General features: G+C 39.2%; 1 protein-coding gene across 1 annotated transcript; it reads right to left on the reverse strand.

Annotated features, from left to right (window-relative positions):
• Positions 1–5906: 5906 nt before the first annotated feature.
• Positions 5907–26113, reverse strand: LOC307120036 (uncharacterized protein). The gene is made up of 5 exons (XM_079806862.1): positions 26024–26113; positions 23173–23229; positions 22725–22825; positions 8143–10796; positions 5907–7841 (listed from the first exon to the last, which is right to left on the reverse strand). The coding sequence occupies exons 2-5, from the start codon at positions 23199–23201 to the stop codon at positions 6651–6653; spliced, it is 3975 nt and encodes a 1324-aa protein (XP_079662988.1). The 5' UTR covers positions 23202–23229; positions 26024–26113; the 3' UTR covers positions 5907–6650.
• Between the last annotated feature and the right edge of the window lie 1355 nt (positions 26114–27468).

Below are 27468 nucleotides of genomic sequence, written 5' to 3' on the forward strand. Positions count from 1 at the left end.
ACGCACAATAACCAGAATTAAAAACTGTGAAGAAACAAATAATCAGTGAATGTTTGGACCGATAGGCTACATAGTAGACTAGGATTTGTGTGCTTAACGCTCATCTTCTCTTTATGTCGTGAACTTTGTCGTGAACTCGCTGCACTGCACACACTGATTCCATGTTGCTTTAAGCGCATCATTCTGCACCCTGGATGCGCATAAGCGCTTTGTTGCCGCTCTGTTTTGAAGCGTTTCATATATTTTCATAGTTTTGTGCACTTAAAGATTATTAAAAAATATATTGTTCTCACGGATCGATCATATATTTGTTGTCCCTTTACAGAGCTGCACATTACGTTTACAATAAAATATAAATCTTGTAATTTTATATTATTTGTGTAGGCCCATATAATTATTTACATTCATATATAAATATAAATTAAAAATTAAATATAAATTGTTTTTCATAAATGTATTTAATAAAAACAAAGTAATTTGTACCTTTTCATTAACATGTTTAGGGTTTTATGTTTAGTGTAGTGTAACATGTTTTATGTTTAGTGTTGGCAAAAACGGTTGTCATTTTTATGTTGAGGCTGCAGAGGTGTTGTCGGCAACTGATGAATGTAACTAATAAAGTAACTTGTAATCTAACTTAGTTACTTTTAAAATCAAGTAATCTGTAAAGTAACTTAGTTACTTTTAAAATCAAGTAATCTGTAAAGTAACTAAGTTACTTTTTCAAAGTAACTGTGGCAACACTGTAGCTGACCAAATGTTTAACTTCCAGATTCATTAAATTTGTATTGAGGTTGTTTTCTACCATTGCTCCTGAGTCATTCAGTTGTGTGATCAATGTTTTAATGATGTCAGATTCTTCCTCTTTCTCTTTCAGCCATTGTTCAAGAGCGCTTCTTTCAAATGGAGATTTCTCATGATCATGTAGAAGATCAATCAATGCTGTATCCTCTATGTATTTTCCACAGATCTTTGGTAAGAGAGAGCCAAGTTTCTTCTTTTTATCCTGGTGTGTCAATGATTGTTAAATAGATTGGACTCTCTTGCAAATAAAAACATAAACAGTGATGAAACCGATGGAATGATTTTGGGGGCCGACTTGTTCAGGGGTCAGTGATGCGCGGGTTGATCCAAAATGAGCGGTTACCCGCAGCTACGAGTCATCCACCAATATTTTTAATGATATTCGGGTCGCGGTCGGTCAGATCGTCAATAAATCCTTATTTACCTTTTGAATGTTGAGCGTTATTAACTTTTGATTAAATGCTGACACGGGACAAAATGCCCGATTTCCCAACACGTTGAACTGAGCAATGCCATTGTACCATTTTAATAGGCTACTTTTAAACGCATATAGCTCAGTAAAGTCAGTTTTATGTATTTTCTGAGAGGGGGCGGGAAATTTTTGTTGGGAAAGTCGGGGGAGAGACGCACACTTCAATTAGACTGGATAAACACATGCAGCATCTTAATTGTTAAGAAAATGAAACGAAATAAATGAATCAATCAAGCCTTTATTACATAACACTAGGCTATATCATACAGCATTCAGAAAAAGAACAATTTGCGCTCCAAAGGGCTTTCACACTTTTCAAAAAGTGGGCCTTCTCTCAGTTGACCTGCTGATGAATTCTTCAAGCAGGGTCGAAACATAAACATCGCGTTCATCAATAATATGCATCTAGAGCTGAAATGGAAAATGATGAGCCGCCTCAAGAACTGCCTGCTCTCGCCGCTGCAGTCTGAGCGCACCACGTCAGGGGCGGCCACACCCCCCCGCACCCCTATGTCCTACGTCTATGGCCCAATGACGCTACGATGAGTATTTACTACTTTTAAAAAATGCGGGTGTGGAAGCAGGTCGGGTACAATATTTTATTTTCTTTTTTTGCGGTCCAATTTGCGGGCGGGTTAGTTTAAAAACGTCGGTCGGGTGCGGGTTGTTTATACATTGACCTGCGCATCACTGACAGGGGTCCCACTAAATGTCTACATTTTATTTTTAAAAGAGTAAAGGACATAAGGAAAGGGTAGAGGAAATATGCAGAATATTATTAATGCAGAACATTATTATTTCACACATATTATAAACAATTTACATTATTAGTAATCAAGCAAATATTGCACTACAGATGCATCTTTAAACAACAGTTCAGGTTTATATGACGTGACAGGATTGTGTTCTGTTATTTTATGGAAAATTTCCACAAAACTTATTCTGGTTCTTCTTACTCAATATTAGCTTCTTGTTTATTGAAATCAAGCACGGTGTTAGTTCAGTCAGGCCACATAGACATAGTGCTGTGGTCAGCTGACAGTAGACGTCCCAGGATTCACGGCACGTTTTACAAGTAACCACTGTTCCACTTAAAGGCATTACAAAAGTGTCTAAAATCATCGTATATCACTCAAGCGGATGGTTCCATGGGGGTCAATGCAAAGCTCTTGTATGTTCTAGTAATCATGGCGCAAGAACCCCCATTAAGGAACCATACCACCAAAGATAAACTGCGTTTCGATAAACTGAAGTAATTTGCCAAAGTGGTTCTGTCTGAAATATTGCTCTGAATATCAGTGATTTACAAGAACGTTACAAATGATTTCATTTCATTTTATTGAAGGGATCACATCAAATCGTATAAAAATAAAGGAAGCTCTACAGTTATGTTCACATGCTGATTAAGTGAGTTGTGAATAGTTTCAGTTCTGTTCATTATTCCAGTCTTACACAAGTATGTGGTCGAATTGTATTGTCATTTTTACTTTCATGTGAACTGCAAACATGTCAGCGCAATCCTGACACACTGTACAATTTGAACAAAAAGGTACTTAAGAAATACTGCAGATAACTATAACCAGAAAGTGCATTAATAATGTGCATTTACTACATCTGTATCATAATGAATATTGTCAATATTTTATCCTTACTGTCCCCCTGCATCAACACATGCACATGCTTTTCACTACATTTTTTATAAATGTTTTACTTTGCAGCCAGAAAGTATTGACAGCGCTTCTCTTCTTCCACATTTTGTTATGTTACAGCCTTAATGGATTGAATTCATTATTTTCCTCAAAATTCTACAAACAATACCCCATAATGACAATGTGAAAGAAGTTTGTTTGAAATCTTTGTAAATGTATTAAAAATAAAAAACGAAACAGATCACATGTACGTAAGTATTCACAGCCTTTGCTCAATATTTTGTTGAAATCAATAAGAGGAAAGCAAAGAAGAATGGAAAGACAAATATGCGTTCATCATAATTTTGTGAATGCAAAGCCTGTGTGTCTTATCTGCAATGAAGTTTGCAAAGAATATAATATTAGACGGCACCACGAGATGAAGCATGGCAACTTTTTTACTGATTGTTTTGTCAATTTTTTGGATAAAAAGGAAGCTGAATTTGTTAAATTATAAGATTTATAAGAAATTATAAATTTTTAAAAAAGGGTGTTATAAAAAAAAAATGTTTCAATGGTTCAGTGTTAGTTATTTCATACCATATATGCGTAGGTGTACTTGTCACCTGTTTTTATAAGATTGAGCCATGATGAATTAAAGGCTTTTTAACTTTTTCTACATCATTCGAGTGCCATGGAAATTCTTTATTTATTGAGTTGAACCATTACATCCAAAGAGCACCGAGATAAGAAATTCACACCCCGTGCCACTGCTATGAGAGATTTTTATATTTAATATGAAACTGGTAATAAAGCTAAACAGTGAACATGATCATGCTGAGGATGTGTAGTTTGAAAAGTGTGTAAGTTATTTCTTCGTCTGTGTGTAAAATTAGTGTTACCTTGTCTTTATTTGAAAAAATATGATTGCCAGTGTGCACAAAATTAGCAGATTACTGATCGCCCTGCTACAGTATTTACTTCCTTTTTATTAATATATTCTTATATTTTTAAACAATTACTTTATTTGAGAAAAATTCTGTAATATGATTGCAGATTTAAGAAGTTGCCATCTAAAGCATGTTTATTTTAGGCCAAGTCAACGCCTCAAACTCGTCGTTGTGCTCCTCAAACCGTTCCTGAAGCATTTGTGCTTTGTGGCGGCGCATTATCTGCTGAGAGCCACAGCCACCACGGAATACCGTTTCCATGAAAGGCCAGTTCTCCACTGTTCCTTCCTTGGAGCACTTCTGATAGAGACTGACCACTGCAGACCGGGAACACCCCACAAGAGCTGCAGTTTTGGAGATGCTCTGACCCAGTCGTCTAGCCATCACAATCTGGCCCTTGTCAAAGTCGCTCAAATCCTTACGTTTGCCCATTTTTCCTACTTCTAACACATCTAACGGGTGCCGTGATGAACAGATAATCAGTGTTATTTATTTACATAATGTTATTTCATGAGTTCACACTTACATCAAATTAAATGGAGTAAAGATTATGCGTATTTGGCGTGCTGTCCGGGGGAGGGCTCCGGGGGAGGAATTTTGGCCCGAACCCAGAGTACCCCCCCCCCCCCCCCATGATAAAGATAGTCTAGAACTAGACTGTATTTTATTATGGATTGTGTTGACGTCTAATGAGAGTTTATTAAATCAAAGTGAGGAGATGGGGTGGTGGAGGGATGCTAAAAATAAAAACGGTCAACGAAAGAAGGTAAATATGCTGTATATATACACACACCTCTTATCGTTGATTAAATCGATTGGCTTGATGTGCTCCACATGTGTTTAATTAGGTTTAATTATCTGAGGGTGCTCCACTTGGGTTTGATTAGGTTACATTATCTGGCGTGCTCCATTGTTTAGATAGGTTTAATTATCTGGACGTGCTCCTCCCGAAATTAGTTACTAAAACTTCACGTCTGATCTGTGTATATATTATATATATTTTAAAAATATTGGCCATCGGCCACACTGCTCTCCAAGATATCGGCATCGGCTATCAAAAAACCAATATCGGTCGATCACTAGTTCCCACACTGTGATGAGCATACACTGGGTATGGATGTTCGTGGTAATAAAGACTCATACTCTGCTCAGTCCCTTGCAAGACTCAGCCCTAGCCCCGGTCCTTGCAGATGGAACAGCTACAGTCAAGTCAAGTCAACTTTATTTATATAGCGCTTTTAACAATGTAGATTGTTTCAAAGCAGCTTTACAGTGTTAAACAGGAAAATAATGCAGCATAATTTTATTCAGCTGTATAGCCATTCTGGAGAAAACGCTGATGTCATCAGTTCATTTCAATTATCATACAGTGACAGTGTGGGCTTTAGATCAATAATTAGATCAGTAGTTTAGTTTATATGGTTAATTTAGTTTATTAATTAGATTTATTTCGATATTTAGTTGAAAAATTTAGTGTCCCCAACTGAGCAAGCCAAACCAGAGGCAACAGTGGCAAGGAAACCAAAACCCCATCAGGTGACCTAATGGAGAAAAATAAACCTTGGGAGAAACCAGGCTCAGTCGGGGTGCCAGTTCTCCTCTGGCCTACAGTATGAGGATGACTCGAGAAAGCGCTTCATGTCTTCTGGTGGAGGGGAACGCCGCAATGAGCTGAGAAATGGACTTTAGCTGATGTTGCAGCCCAATGTGGTATTTAAACTAATTTATAACTGTTTAGCATTTTGCAAAAAGTGTGTTTTACAATTGCAACTGAGGGTAAAGCATATAATGTTCTTACAGTTTTGCAGACTTGGTCTGAAGATTAGATACATGAGTAAATGGTTTCACTGATTGGCTCTCAAGTACCACTTTTAGTGTGTAAGCAATAAAAAAAAACTGTGAGTGTTTAGTTTACATGTTTATCAGAGTCATTTGTTGGTTGGTAATGACATTGGTAATGTTTAAGTAAAAGTGCCTTGGCAATAGAAAAACTGTAATATTGATTCCTGCATTGTTATTTCACAGTTGAATTAACACAGATGAACGTAAAATGCTGCAACAAAATCTGATTTATTGATATAAGCGGGATACAGTGAGTGAAAGCTTTTCATATTCTCCAAGTCTGCATATTTTAATTTACAAGACAATGTTTTACCATCATTTCAAAAAGCAATATTTCAATTAAGCAATAAACATGTGAGCACCAAAAATAGAAGATGAACTCAACATTTTCTCATATTGTCTTCTAGAAGGCAGTAAACAGACAGCAGCAGTCTGTAAACAAACAACTCTAACAAAAATTTTCAGTCTCTCTAACAGTCTCTAAACATAATTTTCTTCAAAATAACATTATTGTGGCTATTTGTTGCTTTTACAGTATCACTGCTATATTTTACTGCTATGTATCTTAGTGTAAACATGATGCTGTTGTCCATTTCCCTGCATTCCAGGAATACATCTGTGTTGGATTTCAGGAAAATAATCACTATTGTATTTTACATCAGTTAATATTGCAGTGCAGATGCTGTTTATACAAAGTTACTTACAATTAAGAAAAAATGCATACATATGTGATTATATAAAAATGTTGGTTTCAAAAATTACAATTACAATCAATATCTTATATCACCTGAATATGGAAGCCGTTTCCGCCACTAAATACAAAAAAAAAAAAGTATAAAGTCGCAATTACTCTTTTTATTTTTTTATTTAGTGGCGGACATGGGCTTCCATACCTGAAGGATATTTTGAAAGAAGCAGAAACATTTTCAGGGTCTTGTTGTAAGAGTTTCGTCATCATAATCTTGTAATGTATGCCAGAGCTCCTTGTTTTCCTTCTCCTGCTCTCTTCTTGATGTTTTCCATTGTTTCAGCCTTTTCAGGCTCATTTATTTCCTTCAACTTTTCAATCAAAACATCAACGTGCAGAAGTGTGATCAGTGAATCAGTGTTGAGTGCGATCATCTGCAGAGTTTCCACACAGTGAAAAGCTTCATTCAGCAGCCTTACTTTCTCTTTCCCTAATTCTTTAAGTTCTTCTTCCAGCTTCAATTGTTCTTCAGTTTGTTTCAGCTCATTTTTCTTTAGTTCCATCAATTGATCGTGTGATTGTAAATTGGAGATATTTGCCTTCAACTGCTTCCATTTCAGCAAAACATCTCGAGTCATCTTCAGGGTTTTAGGTTTTATGTTTTCAAGAAACTTAAACAAACTTTCCATTCCTCTAAAACTGAGATTCCATGATTGAGCTAGCCTCTGTACATATTCTTCATCAGCAGGTTCTGACTGGCAGTTGTCAAACAGGAAATACACTGGCTGATTCTTGTCATTCACTGCACACTTAATTTTAGCCTCTTCAAAAGCCGTCAGGGCATTTTTAGGGATTGCTCCATGTGAGTGTGTGAAGAGCAACACAATGTTTTCTGCAATATCTCTTCCAAATAAAGACTGAATAGCATCAAATATGTATATTTGTCTGTCAGAGAGTCGAGTCTGTGTTGATTTGATCACCAGACACACTGCATCTATTTTATGAATCTCTTCTTCAGATTTACTTAAACTAAGCAAACTCTCAGCGATCTCTTTATCATTTTGAATATCGCGTGTGTTTCCATATCCTGGTGTGTCGATGATTGTTAGATGGATTGGACTCTCTTGTAGATAAAACCCATAAACTGTGATGATGGAGGTCTGACTCTGAGCTGATGTTCGGTCACTCTGATCATCTGTGATCTCAAACCAAACCTTGTCTTCTCTCTTTACTCCTAACATGTAGTTGATCATCACATTGATCAGGGTTGTTTTTCCTGTTCCTGTTTCTCCCACCATTAGAACGGTTTTATGGGGTTTGTTTTTGTCTCTCTCTCTAAAGGTCATTTCTCTATATGGTTTAGATTGATCCAAATGGACTGAACTTGTTTGTAGACGATACCGAGCAGGATTTCCATCTTCAATTAAGATGCTTTTCTTGATGAGATAGTTTATGTCCTGTAATGAGAAGCATAAAAACTCAATGGCAATGATGGATGTGTAAATGTTTTTCAGTGTTAAGCCTGTATTTTTTAAATATTTTTTTTAAATATTTTTTAGATAAATTTACAATATTGTAAATTTGCCCTTTCATAGGATACTATCAGCAATGCTTTTTCATGTGAACATAGAACAGTGAATGTGTTGGAGGGTACAAGTTATGTGAAATGGCCTCAAGATTACAGTGTTTAATATTGAAAAAAAAAATCAAGTCATCAAATAAATTCTATAGCTGATATTTCATGAATGAGTATCATACCTTTGTGATAACAGCAGCGACATCAGATTCAGTGATGTAGTTGAGTTTCCTCACTGCTGCACATTTAATATTGTACTCAGTATCTGGTCTGAGATCAGTCAGAGTAACTGTATTCTGGTTCTTTGACACAGTTTGAGATGTCCAGTCTTTCTCTTCCTTCATTTTGTACAGTATTTTGAGCTCCTCTGTAGCAGGACACGGTGGAGACACTTTCAAAACCACTTGGCTATATCTGACACTTTTAATGATTGGACAGTCTGGCTTTGAGGGAGGAGTGAAGCAAACAGCTTCATTAGATCCATTTTCATACAGGAGAATGCAGGAACCCGGATGCTTTTCATGATCTTTCACAGAAACCATAAATGTAGTGTTTTGATGGCTAACTGACGTCATCAGCTCTTTAAATGTTATCAAATGTTCTCTCATTTTCTCCCTGACGCTTCCAGTGAGCCATGATTGAGACGTCACATCAGGTTTCTTCTGTGGTTTTCTCATCATTTGAGGATTTGTGTAATTTTCTTGTTCATTAAGCAACTCATCTGGCTGCTCAAGAGAACTGAACGTGTAACAAAACTCATTCTTCACCTGAATATCTGACAAATATGAGTCCAGACTTCTGTTCACTTCAGCTCCAGAGTCCATTAACTGCTGAAGGAACTCATTAACGGTGTTTAATTCTTCTTCTTTCACTGTGATCCACTCTTTCAGACTCTTTTCATTGAATGGAGACTCATCATGAGCTTGTAGAAGATCCGTCAGAGCACAAGACTCTTTCTCACAGGCTTTAACTGACTGGATCACAGATTTAATTCTGTCACTGAAATCTTGTTGGTATGTTTGGCAGTTTTGCTGCATATCTTGTATTTTCTTATGTAGTGCACTAAAAGTTGTTTCATTGTTTTTTTCCAACAGTTCACTTAACTTGTTTTCAGTCCATCTTAGATTTGCAATAGCAGACTCTTTGGCTTTGATGAGATTCTGGTTTATAACTGTGAGACGGGTCACATCACTGTCGACGGTGTAGTTGAGTTTTCCCACTGCTGAACATTTAATATTGTACTCAGTATCTGGTCTGAGATCAGTCAGAGTAACTGTATTCTGGTTCTTTGACACAGTTTGAGATGTCCAGTCTTTCTCTTCCTTCATTTTGTACAGTATTTTGAGCTCCTCTGTAGCAGGACACGGTGGAGACACTTTCAAAACCACTTGAGTACATCTGACATCTTCAGTGACTGGACAGTCTGGCTTTGATGGAGGAGTGAAGCAAACGGCTTCATTACTTTCATTTTCATACAGGAGAATGCAGGAACCTGGATTATTGTCCACTTCTTTTGATGTAACAATAAATTTGATTGATTCACTCTTGTTTAAATCAATCAAGTTTTTAAACACACTCAAGTTGTTCCTCATTGTCCTTTGGATGTCAGACGAGAGCCAAGTCTTTTGTTCAGTTTTCTCCTCATTTTCTCCTTTCATTGAAGGACTCAGGAAGGTCTTTTGTTTAGAAAGCAGCACATCTGTCCAGCCCAATGATGTGAAAGTGTAGCTGACCAAATGTTTAACCTCCAGATTCATTAAGTTTTTATTGAGTTTGTTTTCTACCATTGCTCCTGAGTTGTTCAGTTGTGTGAGCAATGTTTTAATGATGTCAGATTCCTCCTCTTTCTCTTTCAGCCATTGATCAAGAGCGCTTCTTTCAAATGGAGATTTCTCATGATAATTTTTCAGATCGATCAATGCTGTATCCTCTATGAATTTCCCTCTGATCTTTGGTAAGAGAGAGCCAAGTTTCTTCATGAGACTCAATCTGCACTGGTAGCAGTTTTTCTTCATGTCATTGATTTTGTCATGAAATGCAGTAAATGTCGAAGCTGGCGTGTCTGTCAGAAGATCACTGCATTTCATCTCAGTCGTACTCAAACTCTCAATTACAGATTCAATGTCTGTGCTTAAACCCGTGCTGATTTCATGTTGAAACTTTACAATTCTTGAGAAAAGTTTGTCCATAGGATAAAGCCAAACTCTCAGAGGAACCGCAAGCTCTTTGTTTTCTCCCAGCAGTTTGGGAAGATCTTCAAAAACCTTCATAGCATCTTCAAAAGAGGTCGGGTTACATTGTAGCTGGAAGTCGCCATAAAATGTACACTTGAATTTTGAGGCAGCAGTCTTCAGATTTTTATTTAGATTAATTTTTGAACCAGCTGAAATGCCTTTTAACTGCTCTAATGCAACTTTTACTTCTCCGGCTATCACCCTTTTGTCCTCATCTGAAGAAACTTCTCTGTCAAAAACAAAGCAGGCATCTGCTCCGTACAGCACTGCTGTCACTACATGTGTGGCTACATCATTGTCATAGTGAGCCATGTCTCCAGAAGTAAAGTGGTTCATGACCAGTTCTTTAAACTCAGTGGTTGAATGATAAAGTAATGTCAGTCTCTGTTGATTGAATGATTTCTTGGTGTCCTTGAGATAATTGGCAGCTCCACTTACACCGATGAGTCCTCCTAAAAAACTCAGTTTCAGACAACCATCAATATTCAGCAATTTAGATTTTTCCTCAAACGAGTCTGAAGCTGTGACTGTGAAAAGTGTATTGATTTGGGGTTTAGTGATTATGTTCTGTTGCAGCTGCTCTTTACTCCAAAGTCTGATTCCTGTAATAGAGAAAAATGAATAATTTGTGTCTAAATACTTTATTCATTAATTAAACAGAAATTTTCTGTTTCTTACCCCCATTGGCCATTCTCTTCAATGTATTTTTATATTTATTTACATACATTACAGGTGAATCACTAAATATAAGAAACATCTGTGGATTATCACATTAATGCCATTTCATAATGCAGAGCTACCAACAAGCACAAATAATTCAAACCATATATAAAAAACAGACAGAATAAAATAAATGATTAATGAAAATCAGAAACACAGAAAAAGACACAATAGAAGCAATAATAAACTGACTGAGAATGGAACCAGACATGTGCCATCATCTTTGATGCTTTGGATTGCAATTGTGAAGTGATTGTGTCTATAGCACGTTGTCACCATTATGCTGTGTTTAGTTCATGGACTCGATAACGATATGTATCGCGATAGACACATGTGGCGGAGGGGGCGTGGTTTTGCAAGGTCTGTAGCGGGAGAGAGAGAGCCGAGCCGAGTGGTGAGTAAGTAGGTCAAGTGCTGAGTAACACCTGTGTCTGATTGCAGTAATTGGCATGGAGAGACTGCATATAAGCTGCAGATTGTCGTTTCGATAATCTCAACACGCACAACCGCCCATTTTTGCCGCACACACGCTCGTGCTGACGCGTCGAGTATAAATTTTTTTACATTTTCATTATTTGAGTGTTTTTCATGGCTGTGTTGACATTTCTGCCTGAGGGGATTATAATCAGAGGAAGGTTAAGTTTAAAATAAAAATGTTTAAAGGTCCCATGGCATGAAATTTTCATTTTATGAGGTATTTCAACATTAATATGAGTTCCCCTAGCCTGAATATTGTCCCCAAGTGGATAGAAATGTTGATCGGTGTAAAACCGAGTTCTGGCTGTCTTTCTCTGCCTTTGAGAAAATTACAGGCCAGACTAGCCAATCCTGAAGTCTCCTGTTTTGACGTCCACACAGGAACGGTTATCTCCCTTTCCTCCACCCAGAGAATCTGGCACGCCCATGCAAACGCTCGAGAGAGATCATGGCTTGTGAACGAGTGAATGCTGGCAGTTTCTCAGTGTTTGGATGTACAAATGAAAACAGAAGTCTTTTTTTTCAGTTCCTTCTGATCTGTGATCAGTGATTTCTTATGTGTAGCTAATTTTTTATTATTCGTGCACACACTGCGGCTTCTCTCTCTCCCGACAGAACAGTGTTTTCATGTTTTCTATCTTGTGAGTCAGTGTTTTTGTACGTCCTCATCGTGTCTATCTGTTCTACAATGTGCATACAGTCATGAGTTTCTGTTCAACATCGGCAGACTCACATCTCTTTAGAGATAAACCTCACGCAAGCCGAGGCTCGGGCTGCACTGACCGGTCGGCCTTCAACATCCCCGACCCCCAGTACTGCATCTGGCCCACAGCGGAGGCACCAAACGCGGCGCGAGATTAAGCAGAAGGGGGGTAAGCGTGAGGGTATCCGGCTAGGCTAGCCAGCTATCCCCACAATAAACTGGATTACATTCGATTACTGCTGTTGTGTCTTTGTTTGAGCTGTGTACTCAATGCGCGTCACTGACGCTTTTCATATGATTGGAATATATCTAAAAATAATGCTATAATCAACACTTACTAACTCGTTCATCTCGCTGTAATGGTACATTGCATGTGTTACAAAGTTGGTAGAATAATGATGAAGACGGACTCGGCGTGACTGGGACTCGTGTTTATTCAGAACTCTCAGATACAAACACAATAAACTCGCGCTGACAGACAGCGCTCTCACAACTCAGTAGTTACTATAAATAACTTTGTTAGCAATCGCTCCGTCTCCGTGATGTCCGGTTCGCGAACGAATCATTCTTTTGAATCGGTTCTTTTTAGTGAACTGAACCAGTTCACCAAATCGAACTGAATTGTTCTAAACGGTTCGCGTCTCGAGTCAGCGCTGATCCATAATTTACTAAAGTTACTAACTTTCTGACATGAGTGACAGCCCCTCCGACTAGAAATAAACTAATAACCTGAAGTACATTCTAGTAACTACAACAGTTCACTGAACTGAGACGTGCTGAGAACTGATGTGAAGTGAACTCAGGTCCATCCGTCTCTCTGGCAGCAGCTTGTGCGTCGTAGACCTCGTTAAACCACGCCCCCTCCGCTCATTTCAAATGCAAAGATGTCAGCCAATCACAACAGTGGCCGTTTTTACTGAAGTCTCACAGCAGACACGCCTCTTGAAACAGGGCATTCAGCCACAGGGCAAACAGTAGTATAGAAAAAATGCCTTTTATTTCTAAATTATGACATTTTATGATGTAAAAGTCATACTAACAATATAAGTACACCTCAGGAAACATTATAAAATAATAGAAAAATGCCATGTCATGGGACCTTTAAATGTAATATATTTTTCTCCTGGTCCTTATTTTAAATAGGTCATAAAAAATTTTAAATAATTATCGATATCAACCAGTCCTAACTTTTTAGTTTGTATTTCTTCAGTTCCTGTTTTCATAGTTGTGTTTCCTACATTTCCGTTACTATGATCACCACCATTATGAGTTAATTTATATCAGCTGTGTATATTTCATTATCTCATTTGAAATATACCTGCCTTTTTGGATTGTTATTAAACTTTGGATGTTTGGAACCTTATTCTTCTGCTTTTGCCTATATTTCTGCACGCACCATGACACGTGTGTGAAATCAGTCCAGTGGCATGACAGATTGTCACAGGTGGGTGGGGATATCGTCTTGAGGGTCAGAAGCTTCACTGGAATGGCTCATTCAATAGGCTCAAAAGTAGCCATAGACAAGCCTTCTAGCACCACAGCCTGTTCCCAAGCTAGAATTCTAGTGCGGCTTGCAGGCCTCAGCCTCAGTGTACCATGGAGGAAGCGCGTCATTAATGGGTGTCTCCCTAACGACTCGTGGTAAGCAGCTATGGTCGCCGCATATATTTTTAGAGTGGAGGGAGATAACCCTGCAGAAAACCGCTCTTGCAGAAACTCCAGCACTGTACCAACAGGGCAGTCAACTGTGTCCAGCTGACGATCTCTGCACCACGAAGTGAACACTCTCCACTTCAGGGGGTACGGCTTCCTCATGGAGGGAGCTCTGGTGTGACGTATGGTCTCAACAACCTCAGTTGAGAGACCTGACTCTAGAAGTCTGGCCCCCTCTGAGGCCAAACCAACAGTTTCCATAACTCTGGGTGGGGGTAAAAGATTAAGCTCCCCGCCTGAAACAGAAGGTTCCTCTTGACTGAAATCTTCCATGGAGAGCCGTAGAGGAGGGACACAATGTCCGAGAACCTCAAGCCGGACAGAACAGGGCTACTAGTAACAGGGGGGCTGGATGCGTAAGGGAGAACCAAAAAGTGTGTCATTTTTTTAGATGCGAACAAGTCCATCTCCGCTTGGTCGAACTACTCCCATATCTATTCCCTGGGCCTCAGCCCCTGCCTCGACAGAATGCCTGCTAGAGGTGTGAATCGTCACTGATCTCACGATTCAATTCGATTACGATAATCATGTCAACAATTCGATATCAGGATGCATCACGATTCATTGCATCCTCAATTTTACTGCACATGGCTACGTTTTCATCAATGAATACAAGCAGTAAGATATATGAACTCCCTTTTTATTTGATCTGCTCCAAGAAAGTAAGCTTCCTGAATACAGCAAACATCAAACACAAAATAAGTCTGAACACAGCAGACGACAGGAGTTTTTAGAACAACAAAAACAATTAATTAGGCTACTAAAAGCGCATAAAAGTAGTGTACTTAAGTTATAATAATGCACACATGATCGCAGAGCATCTGCTCTTAACATCTGCTCTTAACCTTGATCATGCATAGTGGGTTGCCCCTCAAGGAAAACTCCTTGGTCTTGAGCCACCACTGCCAGGGTTTCATGTACAGTAGGCCAAAATGTATCATGTTGGACACAGCTGTCATCAGGGGTGATAGAGCTTGTCCAAAGTGAAGAATGCGATATTGGTTTGCCCCCAAAAGCGAATCTCAGGAACTTCCAGTGATGAGTAAGGATGGGTATGTGAAAGTATGCGTCTTTGAAATCTATTGTAATAAACCAGTTCTTGGATCTGATTTGAGTCACGATTTGAATAAGGTCAACATTTTCGAACTTGAGCTTTCTGACTGAGCAATTTAGTTGGCAAATGGGATGCAACCCCCCATCCTTCTTTGAAATTATGAAGTACCGGCTGTTAAATCTAGACTTCCTCTCAGGTGGAGGAACGCATTCTATGGCCTCCTTGCCCAAGAGAGTTTTTACTTGTTCCATTACCAGAGCCTGCTTGGGGCCCACCACAGTGGTAAAAATCCTGTTTAAATGAGGTGGATGACACCCATAGTGGATTTTGTATCCTCTTTCTACAGTCTGCCGGTCCCATTGTGACATATTTGGCAGAAGTTTCCACACTGCCAGATGGTCTACTAAGGGAACGATCCTCCGCCTTTTTCCGACCCGACCCACATTCTTTCCAAGGGAAACTCCTTCTGTTGTGCTCTGTACAAAGAGCTAGCTGTGGGCTCTGGCCATCTAAATCCGGCGGGGGAGGTAGCGCTTGAATGTTGCCACCTGCTTTTTTGCCTTTCTCGAACCTCTTGACTGCATCGCTGAAGAGGCCAGGAGGGGTAAGTGGAGCGTCCAAAAGAAACACCTTGTTTTTAGATTTTATATCAGACCAGTTTAACCACAGATGTCTCTCCGTGGCCATCAGGGCTGCCATAGAATGGCAGATGGCTCTGGCAATCTCCTTAGTGGCCCAAAGAGAAACATCTGTGGCCCGGTGCAGCTCCGGGTTTACCCCCTTGCCTTGAGGTCTCTCAGCAGGTCTGTCTGGTACGCCTGCAAGATGGCTATTGTATGCAGACACGCACCAACCTGACCTGCTGCAGAATAAGCATTATCCACCAAAGCTGCCGTTGTTTTGCACGGCTTGGAGGGTAATGTTTTGGCCTTCAGGGACAATACCGTAGAAGGGGACCGATAGCTAGCGAGCGTCTGTTCCACCTTAGGCATCATGCTCATTTAACCCATCAATGTTAGCATATATGTTGGACTGGCTGAAAGGGGCTGAAAAGCCGGGCTGAATTTTTTTTTTTTCCATGACTTAGAGGTTTCATTACGCAAATCGGGAGGCCCCGGCGGAGAGGTTGCCATTTCCCTTACCGAAAACGTTCATCTTATTTACTTTTGGGATGAGCACCCTGCTTCTCGGCAGGCCAATCAATGTTTAACTGAGCCACAGGACGAGTTACAACCTTAACAAGCTCCTCGGCTCCTGATAGATTGCTTCCGTCTCCTGTCTCCTGTCTGCCCCCTGCTCAGCTAACTTAGTGTTTGTAGCTCTGTACAGTCTTGCTTTTGAATCTCTATTTTGATATTTTCTTTCTACTGCTAAATATAACTTACTCATCACCATACATTGTTTAAATATTGCCTATCACATTAAATTTGACATCACTAGCTTTTAATCTAAATCACCATCACACGTTAGCATTTCGCTAGCCTGTTAGCTTGTCATCTCTGCACCCGGGTCTCCTGTTCATTAAACAACCATGGTGAGTTGGATTAGTAAATAGTGTCCAGCAAACAACTGTGGTAAATTGGATTAATAAACAAACACAGTAAGCCATGTCATCACCTGTCATTGTCACTTGCACTGCATGCTGCATGTTTAGTATAGGCTTCTCCATTGGTGAACAGGGCTTCACATGTGATACATGTAAGGAGGTAGTTAGGCTGACAGAGAAGATTTCAGAATTAGAAACAGGCATCCATACTTTATCTGAGAGTAGTGAGGATGTAACAGCTTTAGACACTGATTTGGATGCGAATAGCTTAGTGAACTCTGTACATTCTTCGGTTCCGGCTGCAGGGCCCCCGCAGCAGGGAAACTGGGTGACGGTGAGACGGCATAGGCTCTTCTCTCTAGTAATTTGGCATATAGTCTTAGAGCTAAACCATGACTCACTAGGGCCCAGGTCAGGAAGCAGACAAACTGGCTAAACCGACCATCTGCTAGCTGTCTCACGTCACCGGAGTCAGATAAATCCCAGCACATAGAGACTCTTTCACCTAGATATTATCACATAGAGACTATGTGTGTCTGTTCCCCGAATTAGTAAATACAAAAAAACATCAAAACCATTCAAAAGTAAAAATTGAATACATGTCCAACAAATAAACAACAGATATACAGATGAACAATTGATAAAGCTTGGGTTGCTGAATATTCGAGCCCTTTCCCCAAAAGCGCTAATAGTTAATGATATCATTACAGATAATAATCTAGATGTGCTGTTTTTTGACAGAAACATGGCTAAAACCTGACGACTACATTACTTTAAATGAGTCCACCCCAAAAAATTATTGTTATAAACACGAGCCGCATCTGAAAGGCAAAGGGGGAGGGGTTGCTATAATTCATAATAATATCTTCAGTATTACTCAGAAGTCTAGTTTCAAATATAATTCCTTCGAAGTTTTGGTGCTTTATGTAATGTTATGTAGTGTAAATGATAAATCCCGTTTAACATTTGTGTTAGCTATTATATACAGGCCACCAAGGCACAATACAGACTTTATCAAAGAATTTGCTGATTTTCTATCAGAATTAGTTCTGGCCGTATGTAAATTACTAATTGTTGGTGATTTTAATATCCATGTAGACAACGAAAAAGACAAATTGGGATTAGCATTCAAAGACATTCTAAACTCTATTGGAGTTAGGCAACACGTGTTAGGACCCACTCATCGCCATAATCATACTTTAGACCTAATATTGTCACATGGAATAAATGTTGATACCGTTGAAATTCTGCAGCAGAGCGATGACATCTCAGATCATTACCTAGTATCATGTATACTTAATTTAGCTAAGGCTGCAAAGCCGCCCCATCGTTTCAAAAATGGCAGGACAATCACTAAAGATTGCTTTTTAAATAATCTTCCTCATCAGTATCATCTCCTCAGCATCCCAGATAGCTTAGAAGAACTCGATGTTGCAACAGAAACTATTGACTCTCTCTTTTCCAGCACTTTAGACACAGTTGCTTCCATGCACTTAAACAAGATTAAAGAAAATAGTCCAACGCCGTGGTACAACGAGCACACTCGGGCCCTTAAAACAGCAGCCAGAAAAATGGAGCGCAACTGGAAGAAAACAAAATTAGAGGTCTTTCGTAATTTGTGGAAAGAGCGTATTATCGCATACAGAAAGGCCATAAAAACTGCTAGATCTGCTTATTTCTCGACTCTCTTAGAAGCAAACAAACACAACCCTAGGTATTTATTCGATACAGTGGCTAAATTAACCAAAAATATAGCTTCAACTTTTGATGTTTGTAAACAGCACAGCAGTAATGACTTTATGAACTTCTTTACATGTAAGATTGATAATATTAGGAATAAAATTTTAACCATGCAGCCGTCTACTACAGTATCACATCAGACAGAGCATTGTAGTGTCACTGAGGAAAAATTACACTTATTCACTGCTATAGGAGAAGAAGAATTGGCTAAACTTGTTCAATCATCAAAATCAACAACATGTATGCTTGGCCCTGTACCGACTAGGCTATTAAAAGAGATGCTACCAGAGGTCATAGTTCCTCTTCTTAATATCATTAATTCATCTTTGTCATTAGGATATGTACCGAAAAACTTTTAAGTTGGCTATTATAAAACCACTTATTAAAAAAACGCAACTTGATCGTACAGAATTAGTAAATTACAGGCCAATCTCAAATTTACCCTTTCAGTCAAAAATACTTGAAAAGGCAGTGTCTTCACAATTACGTTCCTTTTAGAAAGAAATGGTATCTGTGAGGATTTCCAGTCAGGATTTAGACCGTATCATAGCACTGAGACTGCTCTCATCAGAGTTACAAATTATTTACTCTTATCATCCGATCGTGGCTGTATCTCTCTATTAGTGTTACTCGATCTTAGCGCTGCATTCGATACTATCGACCACAACATTCTTTTAAATAGACTCGAAAATTATGTAGGCATTAGTGGAATTGCATTGGCAAGGTTTAAATCATACCTATCTGACCGTTATCAGTTTTTGCTAGGACCGCTACTCTTCACCCTGTACATGCTACCACTGGGAGATATCATTAGGAAGCATTGCGTTAGTTTTCATTGTTATGCTGACGATACTCAGCTCTATATTTCTTCACGCCCTGAAGAAACTTACCAATTCACAAGATTAACGGAATGCATAGCTGATATAAAACATTGGTTGACCAGTAATTTCCTGCAACTCAATTCAGAAAAAAACAGAATTTTTCATTATTAGACAAAAAAGCTCCACAAGTAGTAACCTAAAATACTGTCTAACACTTGATGGCTGCTCTGTCAAGTCCTCGTTGTCAGTGAGGAACCTGGGTGTGCTCTTTGATACCAATCTTTCGTTTGAAAGCCACGTTTCTAGCATCTGTAAAACTGCATCCTACCAATCTAAATTACGGCACATGCTCTCAATGCAAAATGCTGAACAGTTAGTTCATGCGTTCATGACCTCAAGGTCATGAACGCATAGATTGTTCGCATAGATTATTGTAATGCTCTACTGGGTGGTTGCCCTGCTCGCTTAATAAACAAACTCCAGCTGGTCCAAAACGTAGCAGCTCGAGTTCTTACTAGAACCAGGAAGTATGACCATATTACCCCAGTTCTGTCAACACTGCACTGGCTTCCTATTAAACATTGCATACATTTTAAAATCTTGCTTATTACTTACAAAAGCACTAAATGGTTTAGCTCCCCAATACTTGAGCGAGCTCTTAACATATTATACTCCATCACGTCTACTGCGGTCTCAAAATTCAGGCCAGTTAATAATGCCTAGAATATCGAAATCAAAGGCAGGTGGTCGATCCTTTTCCTATTTAGCACCTAAACTCTGGAACAGTCTTCTTAGCATTGTTGACATGACATCATCAGAAGAATGGCATCTATGCTAATGATAGTCTCTCTGTTTTATCCCGAGGTTTACTACAGTCAGCCGGATCCGGGCCGTATCCAGATCAGATGCTGGACCTGCGCCCAGAGAAGACCAACGCATGACCCTGAAGTGTATGCAGAGACCGTGTCAATAAGACTCCCCCTGAAATTGCCTCAGCGACACATCATCCACAATAAAACCCGTATCCAGCATGTTGCCTCCGATCTTTCGAATATTGCACTTTAATAATTGTTTCATCAATACGGCATCCTCAATAAACCCATCTCCGGCATGATAACTCCGTTATTTTGAATATTCCTATTTAATAATTGTTTAATCGACACATCATCCTCAATAAACCCGTCTCCTGCATGTTGCCTCCGATCTTTCGAATATTCCAATCTATTATGACCTCTGACCTGTAAAGTTGTCAGAATAATAATCATACGCTGTTTGTTAATTGGTCAGAGGAGAACTGGCACCCAGACTGAGCCTGGTTTCTCCCAAGGTTTATTTTTCTCCATTAGGTCACCTGATGGGGTTTTGGTTTCTTTGCCACAGTCGCCTCTGGCTTGGCTTGCTTGCTCAGTTGGGGACGCAACATTTTTCAACTAACTATCCAAAAAAATCTAATTATTAAACTAAATTAACCATATAAACTAAATTACTGATCTAATTACTGATTTAAAGCCCACATTGTCACTGTATGATAATTGAAATGAACTGATGACATCACCGTTTTCTCCAAAACGTCTATACGGCTGAATAAAATTAACTATTAACACTATATAAATTTAACACTGAAGCTGCTTTGAAACAATCGGCATTGTTAAAAGCGCTATATAAATAAAGTTGACTTGACTTGACTTGACTTGACTGGTACTCAGGGGATGAGGGTGTGCCAGGCTGTCACATAGAGAACCGCAGAGTGGGCTTCCGATCCCAGTGAGAGAGCTCTGGATGCCACGGCTGAGGGCAGAGAAAAGGCAGAGGAAAGGCAGAGATCGTCTCTAACCCCTCCGCGATATCCATTTGTGAACCCCACAATTACAGCCGCCGCACTGCATCAGAAGCAGCGGGGCCAGAACCGCCGGGAACTCAAGCCTAATCACTCCCCTTAAAGAGTGACATGCGGCTTGCTGAGGCACAGGAGCTGACAATGTTTGGTCTGGGTGTGCTTTATAGCTTCCTGGTCCTGACATCAACCGCCTGTGATGTTCCGTCATGCCATTGGACTGACTTCACACACGTGCTTCAGATGCAATCACACAGAGGTGTTCCCTGACTCTCATAAATCACATAGCATTTTTGGTAAAATAGTATTATATTCTCTATGGGGTCTTAAAGTAGCCTGGCTCCGCCCTCCTACGTACTTCCGCTCAATTTTCATTTTCCTTCAGTACTACGTCTGGGACTGCTGTATATGCTTAGGTTTTCTCCCGAACAATTTTTTATCGGTCCAATCAGCGAACAGAGGGAGTGGCTGAGAGCGATGACGTTGATGTTGTGCGCTAGTTTGAGTTGTAGTTCAGTAATGGCGGCAGTGAAAGATGCGAGTTTGTGGCAGTGCTGACGAATGTCCAGAAGTTAAAGCCGGAGTGTGGCGAGGTGGACGAGCGAGCGAGACATGGGTGGAGCGAGCGAGATCGGTGTGCGTGATTGAGAATGAGACACTCCGGTCTCCAGTCCTCTCATGAGGGAGCACGGAGGGATATAAGGACGAGCGACACCGGTGAAGGACGAGAGTGGACCAGGCCTGGATTTTAAGTTGTGTTTTGTTTATGTTTTGTTATGTATGTGCGCGGCAGTCGTCCGTGAGGGGCTGCCGCTTTTACTTTCATTTTGTGTTTATTATTTGATTAAAATTTGTTAAACGTTCGCCGGTTCCCGCCTCCTTCTTCCCTGAACAAACAAACTCCGTTACACGGAGCAAGAACAATCACTGCTGAGTTTTGTTGGTGGCCATGATGTTGTGGTCTGGGAAAAGTCTTTTTCAGCTCACTCTGTTAGTGGTGAAGGAGTTGGCTGAAGCAGTTAGTCTCCCACCACCCGGGAAAAAACCCCAGGCTGAATTACCGACTGCTTTTGACAAACACCAAGGTCGTGTGGTAATGTAATTGTTCTCCGAATCCACATCTCTGAGTTTTCAAGAATATATCACTTCAAAATTCACTGTTTATATCCTTTTTAGACCCCTGCAGAGCACCGTGCGGTTGCGTGCGCTATAATTTGGATGCATTTCTAGACTTGTATTTCTTTAAATACTGGCAAGAGTTTACAAGAGCAAAATATTTCATCACCGCTCAAAAAATAAAAGAAGAAAAGCACGTAGACATTTGAATTGGGCAGTTTATTTACGGCAGCATTTATTCTTATCATACCAAGCACATGACATTTTATTTACAGCATCCAATCATGTTATGATTGCATGAGATATGCACCACGAGAGCAGCGCGTTCTGATCACAAAACTCTCCTCTCCACCGTGAATAAATCACAATCCGAATGCACAAGGTTTTATCACTGACACTGAGGTGGTGTGCACAGATAATGTGAGAATCAAAGGCGAACGGCGTGTGACATACGCCACGACCAAATGTTAGCGATTGGTTAGGCAGATCCAGAGTGGCACTGGGCAGATCCAATAGTTTTAAACTTCAACAAAGTTCCCGCCTTCAAGGAAGTAAACGCTTGTCAATGGAGAGTGGCCAGACTATGTACAAATTAAATGTACGAGAGTCTGGTAAGACCAGGCTAGTCTTAAAGGCCATAAGATCCGAATGAATGCTGGGAAAGATACAACGTTTTAGGGCTGTAATAGATTCATATTGCCAAAAGGTTTAGTACACCTGTATATTGTTTTATTTTACTATATTTATTCATGTGCCTTGAAAACATTCAAGACTATACATATTTGGGGTAACAGTCCGTTCATCACCTGGTACGAGAGCATCTCTCCTGCAGTCATACAGCATCCCCACGTGGAAGGGTCTCCCTAGAGCTGCAGTCTCTATTGAATTCACTCCCACTGGATCCATGCTAGATAAAACACAGAAAAGAATAAATAAACCTGATCAATATTTTTTTTAAGATATTATTGTCATTCATTTTGGAATTTAGTTCCTAAAAATGAGCTTGTCTCTAGAAACAGCGCAGTGCCCTGAAATTCCTCATATTTTAATCAAGGTTTGTATTGTAGCCTAAATATTATACTTTTTGCAATTAATTCATCCCGAATTCTGCCTATTTTTGTTTTGTTAAACAAAAGGTGAATTTAAAGCATAATATACGTACATAAGGCGTGAATGAATGGTTTCTCTAACAGTCAAATGAACAAAACAATTAAATCCAGACTCAATTTGCAGTGTATAATAATGTAGTCTTACCTTTTTGAAGACAGTTGTGTGTCTGTCATGACTGGTTCATCACAAAGCAATGTGTTGCTAGATAAAGTAAAAATAAAATTATTCTTTGTGCAAAAGACATTAGTCAACAATGTCTACCGAAGAGCTAAATAAACTGTTAATATATACATTATACATGGTTTATTATCAAGCACAGCTTTAGTTCAGTCAGGCCACGTAGGCATAGTGCTGCTGTCAGCTGTTAAATCAATCCCTACCATTCTCCTATTAGACCGGGATATATATACACGTGACATTACTGCTCAGGAAGTACACTTGAACTGCTCTCAGCCCTCCCTCCCTCCCCACTGTAAGTGTCAGCATATTACTGTCCACCTTTTGGCTGTCATCATCTTCTCTTTTTTTTCCAGATTACCAAGGCTTCAAGTCCTAGCTGTTATGGACCTCACTGGTGAGAGACACTCATCCTCATAGCAAGCTACAGTAGACTAGGGATGGGGAATTTTGTCAATTTCTCATTTTGATAGGTCTCAAAAAATGAGCACTCAAGTAGGTTATCAGGGGCGAGGCGTCTCCGTCATGGAGATATGAAACCCTTTTAAGACTATTACGAAAATTAATGTTGATAAATACAAACATGACATGAAAACATGTCTATGAAAACATGAACATATGACTTGAAAAAATAGCTGCTAGATTATGATGCATAAATGTTTTTAAAACAAAATAATCGTCTCAAATAATAATATTGTCAATAATATTGGGCATTGTATTTGAGCTGAAACTGTGAATACACCACCCTGCAGAGCTTTGCTAGCGGGTTAATAAACTCAACCAAACGCATCCTATATTAGATTAATCAGATATATGCCTATTAAAACTTACATCAGCACAAAAGGACGCAAATGCGCACGTGAACTTGATCGTGCTAGTTTTTTACAGGCTATGGTTTGAAAGGGAAACTCACATTTTGAATGCACTCTTCCCTTAACAACAACGCTGATACACGGGCAACTAAAGCACAGAGAAATAACATTCTATTACAATCATGTTCTCATTATAATGCTATGTTCATAACAGATTGGCACTGCACATCTTGCACTTCATTTTATTTTACATGATCAAAGTCGAATCGAATAGGCTTCATTATGAGAAACAACTTTGAATAAAACAGGTCTACTGTTAAAAAACATGAAAACAAAATAACACTGCTGCATCAATGATTTTGAAAAAGAAATAGCCTATCTAAAAAGATTATGACCGTAATAACCCAGAGCCGATAATGTCGGGCATTGCATTTGAGCTGAAACTGAAGAGAATGAACATCAGTTGGTAACGGCAGCGCTTTGCTAGCTGGTTAATAAACTCAAACGAAGGCATCCTTTATGACATTAATCAGAGTTCAACAATATAAAAATAATCTTAAAACTTGCATCTGCAGAAAAGGTCCCGTGTGCGCACGTGAACTTGACCGGGCTAGTCTGATGTAACTCTCGTTGGGGATTTCCTTGAACAGATGATACACTGGGAACTAAAGCAAAGAGAATTTACAACATTCCATTACAATCGTGTTCTCATTATAATGCTATACATATGACAGATAGGACCTGCACATCTTGCACTTAACTGTGATTCCAGGCATCACTGCAGTGCGCACTTCAATTTCACTTTATTTCGCCAGTCTGGAAGGCATGTTGTCTAACGCTAACTAATCAGACCTCAGGTAGGCCTACTGCCCAAAATGCCGCAATAACTAATCAGAAAAATCGACAAATATTTTTTAAAGTCAGGGCAATCATCGTTTTCATGATCGATCGTCGCTGTCATGTTCAAGTACTCGATCACTGTTGCCCATCCCTACAGTAGACGTCACAGGATTCACTGCATGTTTACACATTACCACTATTCCATTTAAAGACATTACTAAAGTGTTTTAAATAATCTATCACTCAAGCAGATGGTTCCATGGGGGTCAATGCAAAGCTCTTGTATGTTCTAGTAATCATGGAGCAAGAACCCCCATAAAGAAACCATACCACCAAAGATAAACTGCGTTTCAATAAACTGAAGTAATGTGCCAAAGTGGTCCTGTCTTAAATATCCTAATACATAATAATATGTATTATTGTGCATTTTCACTATCAGGGCAGGGTCATTAACAGCGAGACCAAAATAAGCATTTCCTCTGTCAAACCGTAACCTGCAGCACAAACTATTTTTATGTGATCAACTGCACAAAACAATTAACCTGCATTTGTCCAAAAATGCACACATTTACAAAAATAGATGCATTCTCATGTTCACGTCATTTATCTTTAATTTATATCTTTAATACATTTTTTTGTGTCCCGTCTCATGACATTTAGTTTCAGCCAGAAAAAGAAAGTGAGCTCCCAAACAGAAAACTGTTATGGCATTGGTGTTATAATGTAAATTCTGACAAATGTATATGTACAAAATATGGATATGCATTCCAAAGTCACACAGATGGAACAGAGGAACACCAACATATGAAATTAAAATAAATTCACGATTATGGCAATGTGTGATTTATCTTTAATATCTGTTATTTATGAAGAAAAATGTATAAGAATAAAGTAGCATCACACATATATTTCTGCCACATTCTGTGATCAGAATCCACATTAGATCGTAAATGGATGTTATTTCAAACACTGAGAAAAAGGTTTAAAATGTCATAATTGTCGCTGGTATAGCAGACTTTAAGATGACTGATATGAAAAAGAGAAATGAGTATCTGTGCTGGCTGTCCTCTTGTTGTGTATCAAATATTATGTCTTTTGTTACTTTTTAACTAGTGGGTCTCAACAATAATCAGGCAATAAACAAGTTTTAATGTGGATCTACTTACGGTTTTTATATGTCCTTCCAGTTCCAGTTGACTTTAAACACTTGGATGTGAATAGGTCAACAGTTGTATTTATAGTAGGCATGTGAGGACACATATAAGGGGAAACCCGTATGGTCATGTGATTTATGAAAATATGCAGATTAATGTGATTTGAAGAACAGAATTCCTTTCCATTTGAACACCCAGAATATATTGTTTATAAACTTTGTATTTCTGAAATCGTAACTGTGTGTTTGTGTATCAGCAAGAACCTTTAACTGATATATACACTATATTGCCAAAAGTATTGGGACACCCCTCCAAATCATTGAGTTCAGGTGTTCAATCACTTCACGGCCACAGGTGTATAAATCAAGCTCTAGGCCTGCAGACGCTTCTACACACATCAGTGAGAGAATGGGCCGCTCTCAGGAGCTCAGAGAACTCAAGCGTGGTACCGTGATCGGTGGACACCTGTGCAATAAGACCATTCAGGACATTTCCTCACTACTAAATATTCCACACTCAACTGTTAGTGGTGTTATATCAAACTGGAAGCAACAAAATGTTATATAGGGCCCTCTAGTGGCAATAATCATAAAGTGCACTAACACTCAAAATCTATTATGCTGTTTTAACTAGTCTGCATGAACTGGAATTATTTATTTTTTCTTAAATTTTTGGGTGAATGTAAAGATAAAATAAAAAGCACAATAAAAAAAAGATTTAATTAAAGAAATCATCTAATTTGTATACTTACGATCATTTTGACCCATGTCTCAAAAGGGGAGAGGATGAAATACATACACATTTTTCACTATTGCTCGTGTGCAATATGTTGCCAACCCATACAGTATTGTACTATATTGTAAAATTCAAACTAATATACACTGATTCAAGTCAGACACTAATCAATCAGTGCTGCGTTGCATGAAGTCGAACACACCTCTTATTAATGGCTAGGGCCATACTTTAAGAAACAACATCTTCACGTCTACTTTTCCATTGTTTTTCAATTTAAACATGCTAGACAGACAACGCTTCACAGCATAAAAAAAGGCCCCCAACAACAGGTTTACATGCATGTGTAACCCCTCCTGTTCGAACCGCCAAACCCGTGTCCGCCGACATGAGAGTCGGACGCTCTAACAAGGAGGGTAAAGGCTGCAACCTCTAGCATCAGTCTCTAGAGCATCTCTTGAGATCAGAGGAGTGAGGTTTACTCGCACAGCAAACACTAGCTGGCCTCCATTACACATGCAAGGTCAAAAAACACTTTCATTGTCTTATAATATGCATTTATGTTTACCTTATTTGCTCAACGAGTCTCAAAAGATTTGATAAATTTTTCTAAACCCCTCTTTTGCGTGACGCTAATCTGCGGTGATTGGTCAGATCAATGACCCAGTTAGTTGTGATTGGTATACTGCGTTCAGCGCATGATGGAAACGGAACGTATGAACAGA

Source organism: Gobio gobio (assembly GCF_949357685.1).
Source record: "Gobio gobio genome assembly, chromosome: 23".
NCBI lineage: Eukaryota > Metazoa > Chordata > Actinopteri > Cypriniformes > Gobionidae > Gobio > Gobio gobio.